The following is a 17,377-nucleotide window of genomic DNA, read 5'->3' as shown; positions in this document are numbered from 1 at the left end:
TCTGGAACAATCTCTGTGCGTAAGGGTCAAGGCTGGAAAACCATACTGGATGCCCGTGATCTTCGGGCCCTTAGACAGCACTGCATCACATACAGGAATGCTACTGTAATGGAAATCACAACGTGGGCTCAGGAATACTTCCAGAAAACATTGTCAGTGAACACAATCCACCGTGTCATTCGCCATTGCCGGCTAAAACTCTATAGGTCAAAAAAGAAGCCATATCTAAACATGATCCAGAAGCGCAGGCGTTTTCTCTGGGCCAAGGCTCATTTAAAATGGACTGTGGCAAAGTGGAAAACTGTTCTGTGGTCAGACGAATCAAAATTTGAAGTTCTTTTTGGAAAACTGGGATGCCATGTCATCCGGACTAAAGAGGACAAGGACAACCCAAGTTGTTATCAGCACTCAGTTCAGAAGCCTGCATCTCTGATGGTATGGGGTTGCATAAGTGCATGGGACATGGGCAGTGTGTAAATCTGGAAAGGCACCATCAATGCTGAAAGGTATATCCAAGTTTTAGAACAAAATATGCTCCCATCCAGACGTCGTCTCTTTCAGGGAAGACCTTGCATTTTCCAACATGACAATGCCAGACCACATACTGCATCAATTACAACATCATGGCTGCGTAGAAGAAGGATCCGGGTACTGAAATGGCCAGCCTGCAGTCCAGATCTTTCACCCATAGAAAACATTTGGCGCATCATAAAGAGGAAGATGCGACAAAGAAGACCTAAGACAGTTGAGCAACTAGAAGCCTGTATTAGACAAGAATGGGACAATATTCCTATTCCTAAACTTGAGTAACTTGTCTCCTCAGTCCCCAGATGTTTGCAGACTGTTATAAAAAGAAGAGGGGATGCCACACAGTGGTAAAACATGGCCTTGTCCCAACTTTTTTGAGATGTGTTGATGCCATGAAATTTAAAATCAACTTATTTTTCCCTTAAAATGATACATTTTCTCAGTTTAAACATTTGATATGTCATCTATGTTGTATTCTGAATAAAATATTGAAATTTGAAACTTCCACATCATTGCATTCTGCTTTTATTCACAATTTGTATAGTGTCCCAACTTTTTTTGGAATCGGGTTTGTGTGTGTGTGTATATATATATATATATAATATGCTAGAGGAAAAACCGAACGCTTCTCTAGTGAGGAAATGCTGTAACCCCGCGCGCGAACAGACCATCTTCGGGACAAGCCGGATTCCACCAAAGCATTTTTATCTTTATGCACACAATAATAATCTTTTACATTGTAATCCTTTTATTTTTATATTTGGCATGTTTGTGTGCTTCTGTGTGTCCCTGTGTGTGTAAAAAGCAATAGCAAAAAAAATATATTACACCTTTAACTTTAGACCAGGTTTCAGTTGGTCGAAGGCACAGCCTATTGCAGTTGCCTCAATATAACGCGCCAACAATGCGGTGCACAAATGGGCGCAAATGCATTTGCTATTTAAACAACGTGGCGCTGGATATGAAAATAACTGCGTCAGGCTGAAACTAGAAAAAAACACTTGGATTGCACCTGGTGCCGCATTGCGTCGGGTGTATGATAGGGCCCTTTGAGTTTCTGTTGATTAAACTAATCACCTTCATTGTATTAACTCAAATTTTTAATTTCAATTAAATTTTAAGGCAATCAGGTGACTTACTTTTTTTGAGTTAAACCAACAATTCTTTTTTACAGTGTAGAATAGTAAACTTACTATTCCAGATACATGTCTATTCTTGAATGACCTGTCAATGCAGATTTATTTCAATAAATGTTCTGTGTGAGCTTTTCGCTGTGTACATCAGAATATGTCTACATGTACATACTGAACTCTTTTACTACAAAAGAGCAAAGTAAATTGAATTTTCCATGATATGTCCCCTGCAAATTGGTTTAGAAGCTAGTCTGAGCGAATTATCTTTATCGTGATTGCATTGTGCTTTCTAATGGTTTGTATAACAGCATTAGTGTGTTGATATTTTCGTAGGTGTCTTATAACTCTATCAGATTATTTTCTAATGTAACCTCATTGAATTTATGCACAGTTTTTATTCCAAATGATATTCTATTACACCATCAGGTAACTCAGCTCATGGAATAAATTTACACGTAACCATCTGTATCCGTCACTGCATCTCTTGTGTTGTAATAGTCAGTCGTGTTTGGCGTTTCTCTTGACTTCCTACCTAAGTGTTAGAGCACAGAGCGCAGGTGACTTTGCAATCTGAGTCCTGGCGTGAGGTGACTCACGGTATCATCAGCTGCACTCCAGGAGTCTGGCAAAACCTTGCTGTCTCCTGCAGATACTCCTGCCAAGTACCTGTCGTGAATTCGATTTTCTCAGCCCTGCTGAGAAGCTGAAAATATGTGAATGTGTACAGATGTTTCTATCAGCAGGTCTCTGTCAAACTGAGAGGCTTTTGAACACAAACCTGCTTTTAATTGCCATTTAGCACACGCTTTTCTTCTAAAGCAACTTGCTGTACACTAATTGAAAGGTCAGTTTATTTAGCCTAAATCTTTGCAGTCAGCATGAAAACAAAATTGACCAAATTTCCTTTCTTTCCTGGTCTTTTTGTGAATGATTCATTGGTGCATGATATCCAAAATAAACAATGTTCATCTTTGCAATAGTTTATCAAAATGTATTAATGACACCATGAACCCCTGTTATTTTTCAGTGATTGTATTCATAATCCAATCAATTCCTGATGGATAGTATCAAGCACTACCAAAAAACACTATTTCTCTTGACTTTAAATCTTTCCCTGCCATTGACGGAATTTTCCAGCATGACAGAGGCCACTATTACGCATCTTCGGAAAGAGTACGGAATCTCCGGATCAAAACACAGGTGAAATAGAAACAGAAACAAGTGATAGAAGCATTGATTAGCAAGTGGTATAGGACTGTGAAGCTTTAGGGGTGTTGATGGACTCAATCTACTCCATCTATGTTTTGATCATCATTCTGAATCCAATCCGGACGTAAAGTAGTCTTTGAGAAAAAATGCGATTTTCTCTGCTTTTTGTTCAAAATGTTGCTTTTTTTTAATGAAACTTACCCACATTCAAGTGCTGATAAAAAAGAATGCATTAAGCTAGAATAAAATATATGATATATTGTATGTGCAGATATTCATACAACAAAATATTAAGGGGGCTATCGAAGTTTTATGAAAATGATTAAAAAAAAATGCAGATACTGGCTTGCAACTTAAAAAAAAATGAAGTTTCTCATTTATACAAGGTTAAAATAATCCTGGTGAGTGTTGTTTGGTTTATGTACTATTATAGTATTTATTAATATTTTGAATTCGCTTTTATTTTTATATTTTCTTGTTAGCTTGTTTTAGTAATTGTATGTGCTTTTGTCATTTTTATTTCTATTTAGCTTTACTTAATTTTAGATTAAGTACTTTGATTTAGACATTTATTTCAGTTAAGTTTTTAAGTTTTTGATATTTATATTTTATTTTATTTCAGCTTTATTTAAGTTGCTGAAAATGATTTGTAATAGTTTTAGTTTTAGGCAACAGTAACATCACTGATCTACACAGTAAAAAAAATATTTTTCGAAGATATAAATAAATCAAAGATTATTGTTATGTTTTTCAATTAATCTCTCTAATACAAACTGTCACGTTTAATTCAATGTGTTATTTGCTGTTGTAAATATGAGTTTCCTAGTTGGAAATTGGAGAGCACACTCTCAAGTCATGCTTACTATAGGAAACTCTGAGACAATTTCCAAGTTTCCGAGTTGAATGCGCCATAAACTTTAAACTTGGTGGAGGGGAGAATGATTATTGCTGTTATTGATATTCTTTATTCGTTTTTTTCCACAACGCCTTGTCTTGTTGTAAAAATAGTTCATGTTTACATATATGAATAACCATTTGAAGCATATTGTATGTTTTCTACACAACGAAAATAGCATGTATTTGACTGCTATTCCAAAATTGCCAGCTGACTATCTAGATACCGTGGTGAACGTTTACGGTTGTAAACGAACGGGATGCTACATTTAAATATCTTCAATACATTTTGGCTTTAATAAGATTTCCTCAAGAAATAGGCAAGAAAAAACCTGGCGTCCTCCATGTTTCCTATTCTTTCCAACGACAAGCTCCTAATCACGACTTCAGAAGTAGGAAGTTTCCAACGGCACGTGAAGGCAACTCTAGTCATCCAGCAACTGACAAGCCAATAGCTCTATATCTATATTTTACAAGTCCAATAGTCATAAGCAAATGATTAGTCATTAATGTAACATTTGCTGATATATGTAATGAATTCTATGCAAAAAAATACTTTATCTTATGCTTAAATCCTCACACACATACAGACACATGACTTAGTCTTGCTGGTGGAACTTCCAAAGACATATCCGCCTTGACACTCGCACAGTAAACACAAAGTACGGCAGCATGTCGCACAACTGTCAAACAACTGCTGACAGGTCTGCTGGTGCTGCATTGTTCAGTGTCAAGTGTCCTAAATACAGCAAAGACCCTTAGGTTCATCTGTGTGTGTGTGTGTGTTTGTGCTAGGATCACAGGTAGCTATTGTAACAACAGAACAATGGAGACGATGTAAACAGGCAGTGTCTGATGAACAAAACAGACTGAGATCTTCTCAAACCATTAATCATCATCAGAGATGTTGTCTTCTGCAGGAAGTGAGAGGAGATGTTGGGGAGAAAGGGATATATTACATTGACTCGGACAGGCCTTGCCTTTCTTGAAGACAATGGTCAAAGATTAGAAACTTCCTGTCTTTTTTAATGCTCTTTCTCTTACAGCTCTTTATTTTAGACCTTTCCGCTACAATCTGTATTCTTCATATCCAGAGAATACTTTCCCTCATGTTCTTTTTAAATTGAAAAAGCCTACATCCTGCATTTTTTTTCTTTCTTTCTTTTTTTTGTTTGTTAAAACATTAAAATAGTTTCAATTTTGGTGGAAAGATCGCAAGGAGCTATTTAAGCTTAACATTTTTGCATTTTTTTCCCACACTTCTCATGTCAGAAAATACATAAATCTGTATAAATATGTAAACATTACTCACTTTCGTGAGTAATGTAATCTATATTTTTTCATTATTTTGATTTAAAGGGTTAGTTCACCCAAAAATGAAAATTCTGTCATTAATTACTCACCTTTCTGTCGTTCCAATCCCGTAAGACCCATAAGTTCATCTTCGGAACACAAATAAATATATTTTTCATGAAGCTTTTGAAACTTTACGAATCTTTTGTTTCGAATCAGTAGTTCGGAGCCCGTATCAAACTGCCAAAGTCATGTGATTTCAGTAAACGAGGCTTTGTTACATCATAAGTGTTTCGAAATTTCAATGGTTCACCACTTGGGGGCGTGACTTTGTCAGTTTGATACATGCTCCGAACCACTGATTCGAAACAAAAGATTCGTAAAGCTCCGAAGCTTCATGAATCAGTGTTTTGAGATCGCTCATCACTAGATATTGTTGAAAAATGTCGTTATTTTGGCACACATGATCTGTTTTAAATACGTCTTTAGTAGCTTTCTGGAACTTGAAAGTGTTAATTGTCTTGCTGGCAATAGAGGCCTCACTGAGCCATTGGATTTGATCAAAAATATCTTAATTTGTGTTCCGAAGATGAACAAAGGTCTTATGGGTTTGGAACGACATGAGGGTGAGTAATTAATGACAGAATTTTCATTTTTGGGTGAACTAACCCTTTAAGCATCTGACCAGCACATCACCGAAACAAGGACTCAACCAATGGTGTGAGTTTAGGACGGGAATATCTGTTTGTTCAACCAATGGCAGGCGTGTTTGAGAAGTCTGTTTGAAATTATTTTTATTTAATTTTTAAAATTGTTTGGTAATGCTAGTGGCAGAGATATTACACACTTCACCTTTAAATTAGTTTTCCTCTAGATTTGATGTCAGGAATTTGTCTGGTCGACATCATTTTTAATGAAATCAGCGCACATGCAAATTACTCTGAAATTACTCTGCTGTCACTGATAAATTACTATACAACAGCGTTTCTGGATGATTTTCATTAGATATGCTGCAGATTTACTCTTGACAAAGACATGTCTATAAAGTCACTCTATTTGCATATTCACAAAATATGCATCACTCAATTCTAAATTAAAAGTTTGGCCTGGCTGGGAGCTTTTAGAAAATGAAATATCACCACATTCTGATTAGTATGGTTTTGTGTGAGTGGGAGTATATTTTTGCTCATATCCTTGAATTTCAAACCATATAGTTAGGACCTTGTATGTAACATCTAATTTGAGATGAAAGCACTCAGGTATAATTTTCCTCTTCTGCCCTGCCATCCTGATCACATATGCCAGAAGCTATAAATACTCAACCTCACAGGATTCTTTGTCTGCAGTTGTCAACATGATTTTATAAGAGTACTTTCTGTCAATTCTGTCATCATTTACTCACCCTCATGTCATTCAAAAACCTTATGACAAGATGTTTTGAAGAACGTTCATGCTGCTTTTCCATCTGTATCTGATTTAGAATTAGCAGAAATATGTGAGAAATATAACGACCCAAAGACAAAAGGACTGTTAAAAATAAGCTGTTATGTAGGAGCAGTGTGGGCAGAGCTGTGTCATATGCCATAGCTGTGCACAAGGCGACCCGCGTTCGAGTCTCAGCTCAAGGTTCAGGCTTATTTGTGCATTAAAGGACTAGTTCATTTCCGAATGAAAATTTCTTGATAATTTACTCACCCCCATATTCATCCGATATGTTTATGTCTTTCTTTCTTCAGTCGAAAAGAAATTAAGGTTTTTGAGGAAAACATTTCAGGATTTTTCTCCATAGTGGACTTCAGTGGGGTACAACTGACCCTTCGCAAAGCCCCGTCCCCCTTAGTTACTGTTGCTTTGTCCGACAAGCGGATACTGACAACACGTCGACGGACAAGACAAAGCAGGTTACTTATGATATTAAACAAAGTCCCAGCTTTCAAACTGTGTAGTTTTTTAAGAAATTCAAACAATAAAAACCGTTTTGTGGCTCTTTATTGTGTCGTGATCATGGTCGTGACAGATTGCTGTAGTGACTCAGCTCAAGAGGCTCGTAAACCGATCATCTCTTCCCACTAGTCCATTTATAGCGTCAAATAAACATGAATGAACATGAGAATCAATGTTAATCTTCTAACTCCTGACTGCTTTGTCGGACAAAATGGCAGATTCGGCATTCTGATTGGTTAAATCGCTTGTCAATCAAACTCCCTGCGAAGGGTCAATTAAGGCTGTGACGGTAGGCATGACAACTGCGCCACCGCGGTCGTGGAATGTCACCGGCGGTAGTGTTATATATATAATCTCAGAGGTCGTGTTAACCTAAAATTTTCCGTCATTGATGGAATTTTTTTAGCAGTGACGGAAAAAATCTGCAGCCCGTCCGTCATTTTGACAGATTATGTAGCTTTTAACTGTAATTCCCACCCCTGTCCTGTAGGTGGTGAGTGTGCTCCAGCAGAGCATGTTGCTAATGTACTGTTAAATGTGGTTAAAGTTACCATCGTTTCTTACTGTATTCACAGAGACAAGAGCCGTCGCTATTTTCATTTTTAAACACTTGCAGTCTGTATAATTCATAAACACAACTTCATTCTTTATAAATCTCTCCAACAGTGTAGCATTAGCCGTTAGCCACAGAGCACAGCCTCAAATTCATTCAGAATCAAATGTAAACAATATAACAGTATACAATACTCACATGACGACGCATGCATGCAGTATGCATGAGGAACACTTTGAAAGAACAATTTTGAGGGTTATATTAGCTGTGTAAACTTTGTTTATGCACTGTTTAAGGCAAGCGTGAGCTCCGTGGGCGGGAAGCGTGAGCATTTAAAGGGGCCGCAACATGAATCGGTGCATATTTAATGATGCCCCAAAATAGGCAGTTAAAAAAATTAATAAAAAAAAAATCTATGGGGTATTTTGAGCTGAAACTTCACAGACACATTCAGGGGACACCTTAGACTTATATTACATCTTGTAAAAAAACGTTTGATGGCACCTTTAATTACTTTTCAACTGAAGAAAGAAAAACATAAACATCTAGCATGACATGGGGGTGAGTAAATTATCAGGTAATTTGAATTCTGAAGTGAACTAATCCGTCATCAGAGACTAGTTGACTCGACTTTAATCACATAAATGTTGACTGAAGTTGTTAAACCCCTAATTTGTACTAGCTGAGAACTCACAAAGAGCTTATAAATTGTGTAAAGGAGTCAAAACAGTGGGAACACATAAACAAAGATCTGCTGCGAGCAGACGGCAGTTCAGACACCTGTACCAAACTGTAATGAGCAACATTATGATGAGAAAAAAACAGTTGAGCATTGTGTCCTTTTAGGGTAGCATCTTGTGACATCACATCCTGTTTTTGGTTCGTTTAGATGTCTTTAGTCCCTTTTGCGTTCATATTTCAGTCAAACCCCAACAGAGTTTGTTTGGAAGTGGACAGAGCCCCATCTTTTCAGGGGACTCTGTCCATTTGTTTGGTGCACACCAGGGTTCGGATGGCAGCGTTCACTCTTATTCAAATGAACCGCATTAACAGAGCAATCGAACCAAACCTGCCAAGTGTAAACACACCCCAAGTTGGTGTCAGTGATGTCCAACCTTCATAATTACCTTTTAATTTTCGGAACATCTATTAAACAGTAATTTGATATAAAATGCAGTGGAATAAGGAAGGCACAATGCGCAGTTCTTCTAAAGCCTTGTTTAACCCAGAAAACGTTTTTTAATTAATCAGTGCTTGCATAATTAATGTGTCTTTAGTGCCTACTAGGGTAAATGTTTTTTCCAGTGTCATGGCTGTTAATTTTTAGGACATCTTCCACTTTAAATCAGTTATGAGGTGGTTTTCTGACTGCTGGAGTGTTGTGTGTTGATGTCTAGTTTTATGTTGATGTGATTAATGAGTGTTGAAAATGCAGGGCACGTGGTGTCATAACAGCAGTTAGCAAAATCCCCATATGCCTTACGGAACTGAGGGACAGCGGCAAACTGTATACCTGGATGTTTTATAAAGAGAAGCTGATGAAGGCAAGAAAAGGGCAAGAGCTAGATATAGCAGAGAATACCAAACAGAGACTCCTTTTTAAGCTGGATTCTATGTAAAATGAAACAGAATGAGGGAAAAATAAGATCTTATAAGATGTGGTATAAGGAAGTAATTCAAAGAGATGAAATGGATTAGTCGCTGCTTTATAAAAGGAAGTGTGTCTTTTCTTGTTCTAGCTACTTTTTAATGAAATGCTCTTGCAAGTGTTTTCATATTCTTAAATTAAAATTCAGCTCTTTGTCTTTGTTTCTGCATCACTGACGGGAGAGTTAGTTATTTTTATGCATATTGAAAATCAGAACGTTTTCTTTCTTTCACACTGTTGTATAAATGTCAAGAAAAAGTCAATGAATTGTAACTGCTGGAAAGAGTTTGCTTTTATTTGGGGCTCTATTTTGTTAATTTTGTTCATTGATAATCATCATCCATTTTTAATCACTATTATCACAGTTATTTTTAGTGGTATTAATGTAAAAAACTACTCTGTGATTATAAATATTATAAATAATAATTAATTTTAATCAAATATTTTTATATTTTATTTTAATAAATAATATAAAAGTAATTTATTAATAATTATATATTTTTAGTCACTGTTGTCAGTTATTTTCAGTATGATTAATGTAAAAAAGCAATATGCTTTAATTATGAATATTATAATACAAATATTTTATTTTAATTAATTATTTAATATTTTTATTTTAATAAATAAATAAATGAAAGTATTAATCATTGTAATACATTTTTAATCATTATTATTACAGTTATTTTTAGTGGTATTAATGTAAAAACCTACACTGTGATTATAAATATTATAAATAATAAATAAATAATGTTAATCAAGTATTTTAATATTTTTATTTTAATAAATAATATAAAATTGATTTATTAATAATTATGTATTTTTAGCCACTGTTATCACAGTTATTTTCAGTATGATTAATGTCAAAGCAATATAAATATTATAATAAAAATATTTTATTTTAATTAATTATTTTAATATTTTATTTCAATAAATAAATAAATTATTAATCATTGTAATACATTTTTAATCATTATTATTACAGTTATTTTCTGTATTATTCATGTAAAGACTATGTGCTTTAAAAATAAATGTTATAAATAATAAATAAATAAATAAAATATTTTATTTTAATGCATTATTTTAATATTTTTATTTTAATAAATAAAATATATTAATTTATTAATAATTGTTATACATTTTTAATCAGTATTATCACAGTTAATACATTTTATTATAATATTATTATTTTTAAACAAGTAAATAAATAATTTTGTAGCACATTCAAGGTCCAAACATTTTGTGGAGGGTTTCTAACTTTAACTGGGTCCTCATACTGCGTTTCACTTTCTGGTTTTAATAGTGGAGGTTCAGATTTGTTGAGAAATATTTTTAAAATCCCTTAATACAGAACTTTTCTCACTATTTGTTTGTAACATTCTTATGAATATGTGTCGTTCATGATTTTCCATGTTTGTTTTTTTTTTTCATTAAATGATATGAAAGCTCTAAATTCGTGGACGTTTTTGCTACTGACGTGGGTTCAGATGAAGGTGTCATCTTTATTCATCATGCCTCTTGATTGGCCCTCACCTCCAGCCGTATCCCTGCTCACAGTCTGGGTTATTTATAGTTACGAATGAAGCACTGTCAAGACATTAAAAACAAAAACCTGCATTGAAAGACACTCTTGAGACTCTTTAGTCCTTGAGAATATGAACTTTAAATTCTTGCAATTTTTTTTCTTTCTCCCATCGACCTGCTCTGCTGTTACTATGAACTACAAATGAAGCATTGAAATTCCACTTTGGGGAAGCTACTATGATTTGTGCGATCGTTCTATGCAGTAGTTTTATAAATAGCATTGCCTGCTCACTATTTTTAAGTCCCAGTGGTGCTTTTTCCTCTAAACTGGTGCATGCTGTCACTTCACATTGCAGATCACTGCATTCATACTGCATCTCTCTTGTTCTCTATGCAGTCTAAGACTTTGCTTCATGTTTCATCACAGGTTGAATTAAGGCTGGACAGGGGTGATGTCACTGCAAAGTAAGTTTAATCATTTAAGAATTGTTAAGTTTCATGTGTGCTGATGATCAAGTTTGTTTGATCTCAAACTCTGATTTCAGTGTCACTGATTTGCTTATTAGTGACTTTTAAAAGTATTAATGAGTATTAAAAAAAATTCAAAAGTATTAACATAAATTTTAAAAATATATTACGTTAATATAAGTATATAGCTAAATATAATTATGAATATATATGAGCAATATCACACGGGTTGAATCACAGCGTGCTGATATACAGCCATATTGCACGGCTACTAGTGTGATTATTGTGTTTATACAACAGTTCGACGGCACGGGTGTATAAATAAATAAGAAATAACAACGAAGTGTCTTGTGAATTGTATTTTGTACAGTATAATTGAGACTGAGAGAGATCGCCTGAGCGAGTATTACCTGTGTCTGATATATCATACATTCTTCAGGTCGATGTCCATAATATTATATCTGTTATAAAAATCAATTTTAATGTCCGCTGAGGAAAGCGATCTTTTTGTAGTTGAGGGAATTTTCCATGACATACAGCGCTAAAACAACGTCCTCTGTTTACAAAAGTCTCTTTCAATTTAAAAGTCTCTTGCGGCTGACTCACTGAATGAGTCTCATTCGCTCATACAGTTTGCCGCCATCTAATGGCGTATTCATGTAACTTTCACTCAGGGTGCGTTCACACTTGTAGTTCGGTTCGTTTGGTTCATTTGGTCCGGACCAAAGAAGGAAAAAAAGCATTTAGTCCTGGTCCGGTTAGCGTTCAGATTGGCAATTTTATCACCGAACCAAAAGATACCGAACCTTCAGGCATAGGGATACATTCACAACCTGTTTGGTCGGATTTTATGACGTATTGCCTATTTTGAAACGGAACTTACCGAACATCCAAAACAGTGCTGTTTTCTGAGGTAAATGCGCTCGTTGTGTGTGTGTAGCCTGCATGTGATGGTATTTTGGCCAGCTGGAAACTCGTGAAGAGCTTGTAAATGTGTAAAGTAGTCAAAACACCGGCGGGAATCCATCCATCACACACACAAATTGATCTGCTCCGTGGAGACGCGCGCCTGATGCCTGTCATGTGCAAACTCGCGTCTATGATGAGAAAAACCGACATGCGTGAGGATTCTGTCCTTTTTAGGGTCTCGTCTTCCTGTTTTTGGTTCGGTTACATGTCTTTGGTCAGTGTTGCGTACATATATCATTCGAACCGCACCAGAGTTCGTTTGGAAGCGGACCGAGACCCATCTTTTCAGCGGTCTCGGTCCGCTTGTTTGGTGCACACCAGGGTTCGGATGGCAGCGTTCACATATGTTCAAATGAACCGCACTAACCGAGCAACCGCACCAGGGTTCGTTTTAATCAAACCAAACATGACAAGTGTGAACGCACCCTCAATCCAAATTACGCACTAATGGACCCTTTCTCAATACCAAATACAACATATTATTTATATAAAATATATATTTTTTTAACAATATTTGCACATTTCAGATTAAACATAATTGTACAGTTCAGTCAAATGTACAAAAGCAGTGCTCTACAGGATGTAAGTTAAATATAGCGGTAACACTTTACAACAGTACATGAATAACCATGAACTAATACCTGAGTTAATAGTTACTTCAACATGAACTCAAGATTAGTTAAGATATGAACTAATGAAGAGTGATCCTTAACTACGACAGGAGTCATAGGGATTCATGCATGAAAACAGAAGCCTTAACTACGCGTTAATACATGTTTGACAATTAATGCATTAATTAACATTTAGGGTAAACTAAATCAAACAGTCTCTATAAGAAGGAATAATACATATTTGGACTTTGAAATAAATTTAAACAATTTATTCTTGTCAGAATTTAAACTACGGACATCAGCAGCTTCATTATAAACATTACTGAAAGGCACAGGATTAGTTTGTAATTATTTTCACTGACCCTCCTTATCAAACATATAAAATACTAAATACACTATTTATCTTAAAAGGTCTTAATCTGTTTTGTGATATTCTTTCCTATCAAACTAAACTACTGTGACTTACATCAGTTCCTGAGGAATCGGTTCCCAAAAAAATAACCAAACAGGAAACATGAACTAAGGTCAGGGAGTGTTTGCTGGATTCAGAAGTTCACTCTCCATCCAGACGCAGGCCGTGATCATAATGTACCTCCATTCTCTGACTTTTTGAAAAGTCACACAACATCACTTAACTGGGCTGATTACTTATATAGTTGTGTTAGTACAAGTGTATTTGAAAGTAAGTTAATGATAATCATGAGCTGAATTTGGTAAGTAGTTAACAGTGAATTAATTATGATTGTGCCCCCTCAAGTAAAGTCATGACATGATGCACATATCACACATCATTAACTAATATATGAATAATCACTAAGCGTGCCATCCTTAATCCTTTACACCCCGGTACAAAAAAACTAAAATAAAAAGTATTTGTATTTTATTTTTATTTTATTTATATAATTAAACATATATGGACTTGAAAGCAAGCCATAAACATACCTGTAAAGACACACATAAGGCACATTTACATCTAAAATAGCGCGCATCCACAAGCTAATGTTAATCAAAGCATATACATTTAAACGACAAAAATACAAATACAGTTAATAACTGCACATAACCTCCTGAAAACCCCAATAAAACATACATCTAAATATGTCTTTAATTATTAATTCGGCTTACCAAAGCAGTCAACATTTATTAGTTTAAAATGCCAGCAACACAACAAACGCGCCAAGAGAACACCTAGCGTGCGCCACTAATGAGTGTCCCGCCAGAAACAAACCCTTCATACTTTAGTTCCGGGAATAAACTATGACTATTTAGCTATGACTAAATATAAATGAACTGTAAAAATCAGAAAACAGTTTAGATCAAATTAAATTTATTAGTGGTAGTTAGTCTATTTTCCACATTTGATTAGACAGATCTATGTAATTAATGGCTAAATAATCATGTGCCATTGCAATTATTTGTCACAAAGCTGCAGATGGCAGATTATGATATTACAGTGTAAATTATGACAGTATTAAATCGCGTTTAATTCAAATTCAGAGTACTTCTTGTTTACTCTTATGGAGGCTGATTTATTTAGTTTACCCTAAATGTTAATTAATGCATTGATTATCAAACATGTATTAACGCGTAGTTAAGGCTGCAGTTTTCATGCATGAATCCCTATGACTCCTGTCGTAGTTAAGGATCACTCTTCATTAGTTCATATCTTAACTAATCATGAGTTCATGTTGAAGTAACTATTAATTTAGGTATTAGTTCATGGTTATTCATGTACTGTTATTGTAAAGTGTTACCAATATAGCTTTAATATTAAATTATTAAATTTAACATAGACCAATTAGATGTGCTCAGGAACAAGTAATAGATTAATGAGACCAAAGATTGCCCATTTTATGTACCCAAAATGAATTATATCTCATTTTTAACCACTATAAGAGACGGCGGCAAATCCCCCAAGCATTGGCTGAGGTGTTCTCAGCGGCTACACGAGCACTGAACACCTGCTGACGGCCTGAAGCTTGCATCTCTGAAAACATCTAAACAAAGTGTAAAATAGATGCTATGATTAAATATGAATCACAAACTTCAGGTCTAAAAATAACTACATTTTCGCCTAAAAAACTTTTCGTGGTACAACAAATGTAGTATTTCTAAAAAAAATACGGTGGATTTGATCGGCAGCCATGTCAGTCAATTCAAGTGGAGTGATACAAACTGTATCACTGTGGCGATACTGGTAGAATATTGCATGGCTGGAAAGACCTCCCAACCAATCAGATTTGAGTACCAGAAAGAACTGCTGTATAAATATACATACATATACACATGAATAATTAATATGTATATGTTAATGTATCTATGCTAACATCACACAATATATATATTGTGTGTGTGTGTGTGTGTGTGTGTGTGTGTGTGTGTGTGTGTGTGTGTGTGTGTGTGTGTGTGTGTGTGTAAAAAAAAATTGTATATGCATATCTATGCTAACATCCCACAATTTTTAATGAGTGACTTCTTTTCTATGAAAACACATCTGCAGATGATATTTGAATATTTTCATCTGAAGTGATGATCCTTTGTCAAATATTTACTAATTTTCATGCTCTTCTTCTGCAGTGAGTGAGGCAGAGGGGGCTGTGAAAGTGGAAGAGTGGCAGCAGACGTTTTACGCCTCCGACTCGGGGATACAGTCAGGAGCCACCACGATTCGTGATGAGGAGGAATCTGAGTTCAGTAAGAAGTATAGCATCAGTGCCAGCGCTGCGGAGAGCGCCACAGGTAATGTGTTCGCTCGAAAGGTCTCCCTATGCCTCTCCGAACATTTTGATGAATTATACTTCCTGAGGGCCTCCAAAATTTCACATTAGAGTCAGTGGCATTGAACCCTTCCGCAAGGGCTGTGTACTTCACTGGACTTGTACAACATTTGGAGAGTGTTGTTTTTTGTTTACTATGGGATTTTTGCTTTATTATACGCATGCAGTAAAAAGTGCATTGATTAATCCTGTTGCTTCATCTGTTCAATATTCATATTAAACGTACCCGTGGTTTTCTCATTATTTTTTGTCATCATGGTGCATCTCGTCAGTTCTAAATATCTGGGGATTTTAAAATAGATTCTTCACCATGGCAGCATATGTGCTTGCTCAGTTTGGAAGAAAGCTGCAAATTTATTGTCTGCCCAGAGCCAGTGACATTTAGAAACTCATCCAAACACTCAGTTCAGTAGGTTCACTTTTTATGGTTAGAATATTATTGTTATCACAACAGAACCTCCAAAGACCCATTTCTGATGTTCACAATGCTTCCAGCATGGATTGCACTTTATTCGGAGTGTCACAGACACACTCCTTTATTTCCACCTCTGGTTCTCTGGTGTCAATCTGTTCTGTTATTAAATGTGCCCTGAACCACATCTCCATTGCATCATGCTACGAAATACAGCATGATGTGATGGATCATACAATGTTGGTATTTTATAAAACTGACTGATTAGATGAGCCACTATCGAGGGCCTATTGGTGGATTAAACAGCTGATATGCACATGCCTGTGACTGCACATTGATTCTATATTAATGCACTAAGTCTGCATATCTACAATATTGTGCACAATATAATTAATAATTGGTGGAAGAACCAATTAATGTAATACTTTTAATAATAATAATAATAATAATAATAATAATAATAATAATAATAATAGCATATGTATTTAATAATAATATTTAAATGATGTTATTATTATTAATATTATTTAATAAAATTGTTATTATTGTTCGTTGTTATTGTTGTGCGAAACAGAAATGTTTCTTTTTAATCATAAATATGGCACACTTAAATTTTGAAAATATTATTAAATGTAGTGTGCTTTTATTATTATTATTATTGTTATTGTTATTATTATTTTTATGTTTATTATACAAGTAATAAATAATATAACATACTATATTTTATTAATATTAATATTTATTATTAATATTAATAATAATAATCATCATTCTTTATTTTTTATATATTTTAATATTTTTATAATAACAATTATATTATACACATTTATTATTATTATTATTATTATTAATAATAAATAGTAGTACTTTTATTTGTTATTTATTATTGTGGTTGTATTATTGTTTTTTATTATACTTTTTATTATTATTAAATATATAAATAATAGTAATAATAATAATAACACACTTTAAATTTAATAATACATCCAAAAATTAAGTGTGCTTATTATTATTGATTATTATTATTATTAGTAGTATTATTTTGTTATGGTTGTTTTTAATAATAATAACATTAATAATATTTAATAATATTATTAATGTTGTTTTTAATAATAATAACATTAATAATATTTAATAATATTATTAATGTTATTATTAAAGAAATAAATAATAGTAGTAGTAGTAGTAGTAGTAATAATAATAATAATAATAATAATAATAATAGTACACTTTACATTTAAAGGTGCTCTATGTAAGAATGGCAGCTAGTGGTTGAAATGGGTAGTGCAGTCTAAAATCAAAATATTATTTGCCCCGCCTCCTCCTTCTCAGACTCGTGCTCTCACGGGTTGCCAGTTTGAAGAAACGCAACAGGAGCAAGCTCAATTGACATTGGAAGGCGAGGAGAATTACACAC

The 17,377-nt window shown here is 34.4% G+C and overlaps 1 protein-coding gene across 1 annotated transcript in view; it reads left to right on the top strand.

Moving 5' to 3' along the window:
* The window catches only part of jupb (junction plakoglobin b), a 98,979-nt gene that overhangs the window by 43,768 nt on the left and 37,834 nt on the right, over positions 1 to 17,377 (top strand). The window contains exons 2-3 of the mRNA XM_067411198.1: positions 11,151 to 11,188; positions 15,349 to 15,510. Coding sequence (XP_067267299.1) covers positions 11,176 to 11,188; positions 15,349 to 15,510 — 175 coding nt within the window. The 5' untranslated portion in view covers positions 11,151 to 11,175. The remainder of the gene's footprint in view (positions 1 to 11,150; positions 11,189 to 15,348; positions 15,511 to 17,377) is intronic.

The sequence above is a fragment of the Chanodichthys erythropterus genome, chromosome 15 (assembly GCF_024489055.1).
Source record: "Chanodichthys erythropterus isolate Z2021 chromosome 15, ASM2448905v1, whole genome shotgun sequence".
Taxonomy (NCBI): domain Eukaryota; kingdom Metazoa; phylum Chordata; class Actinopteri; order Cypriniformes; family Xenocyprididae; genus Chanodichthys; species Chanodichthys erythropterus.
The sequence above is the reverse complement of the archived record's forward strand: the minus strand, read 5'-3'. Positions and strand labels throughout refer to the sequence as shown.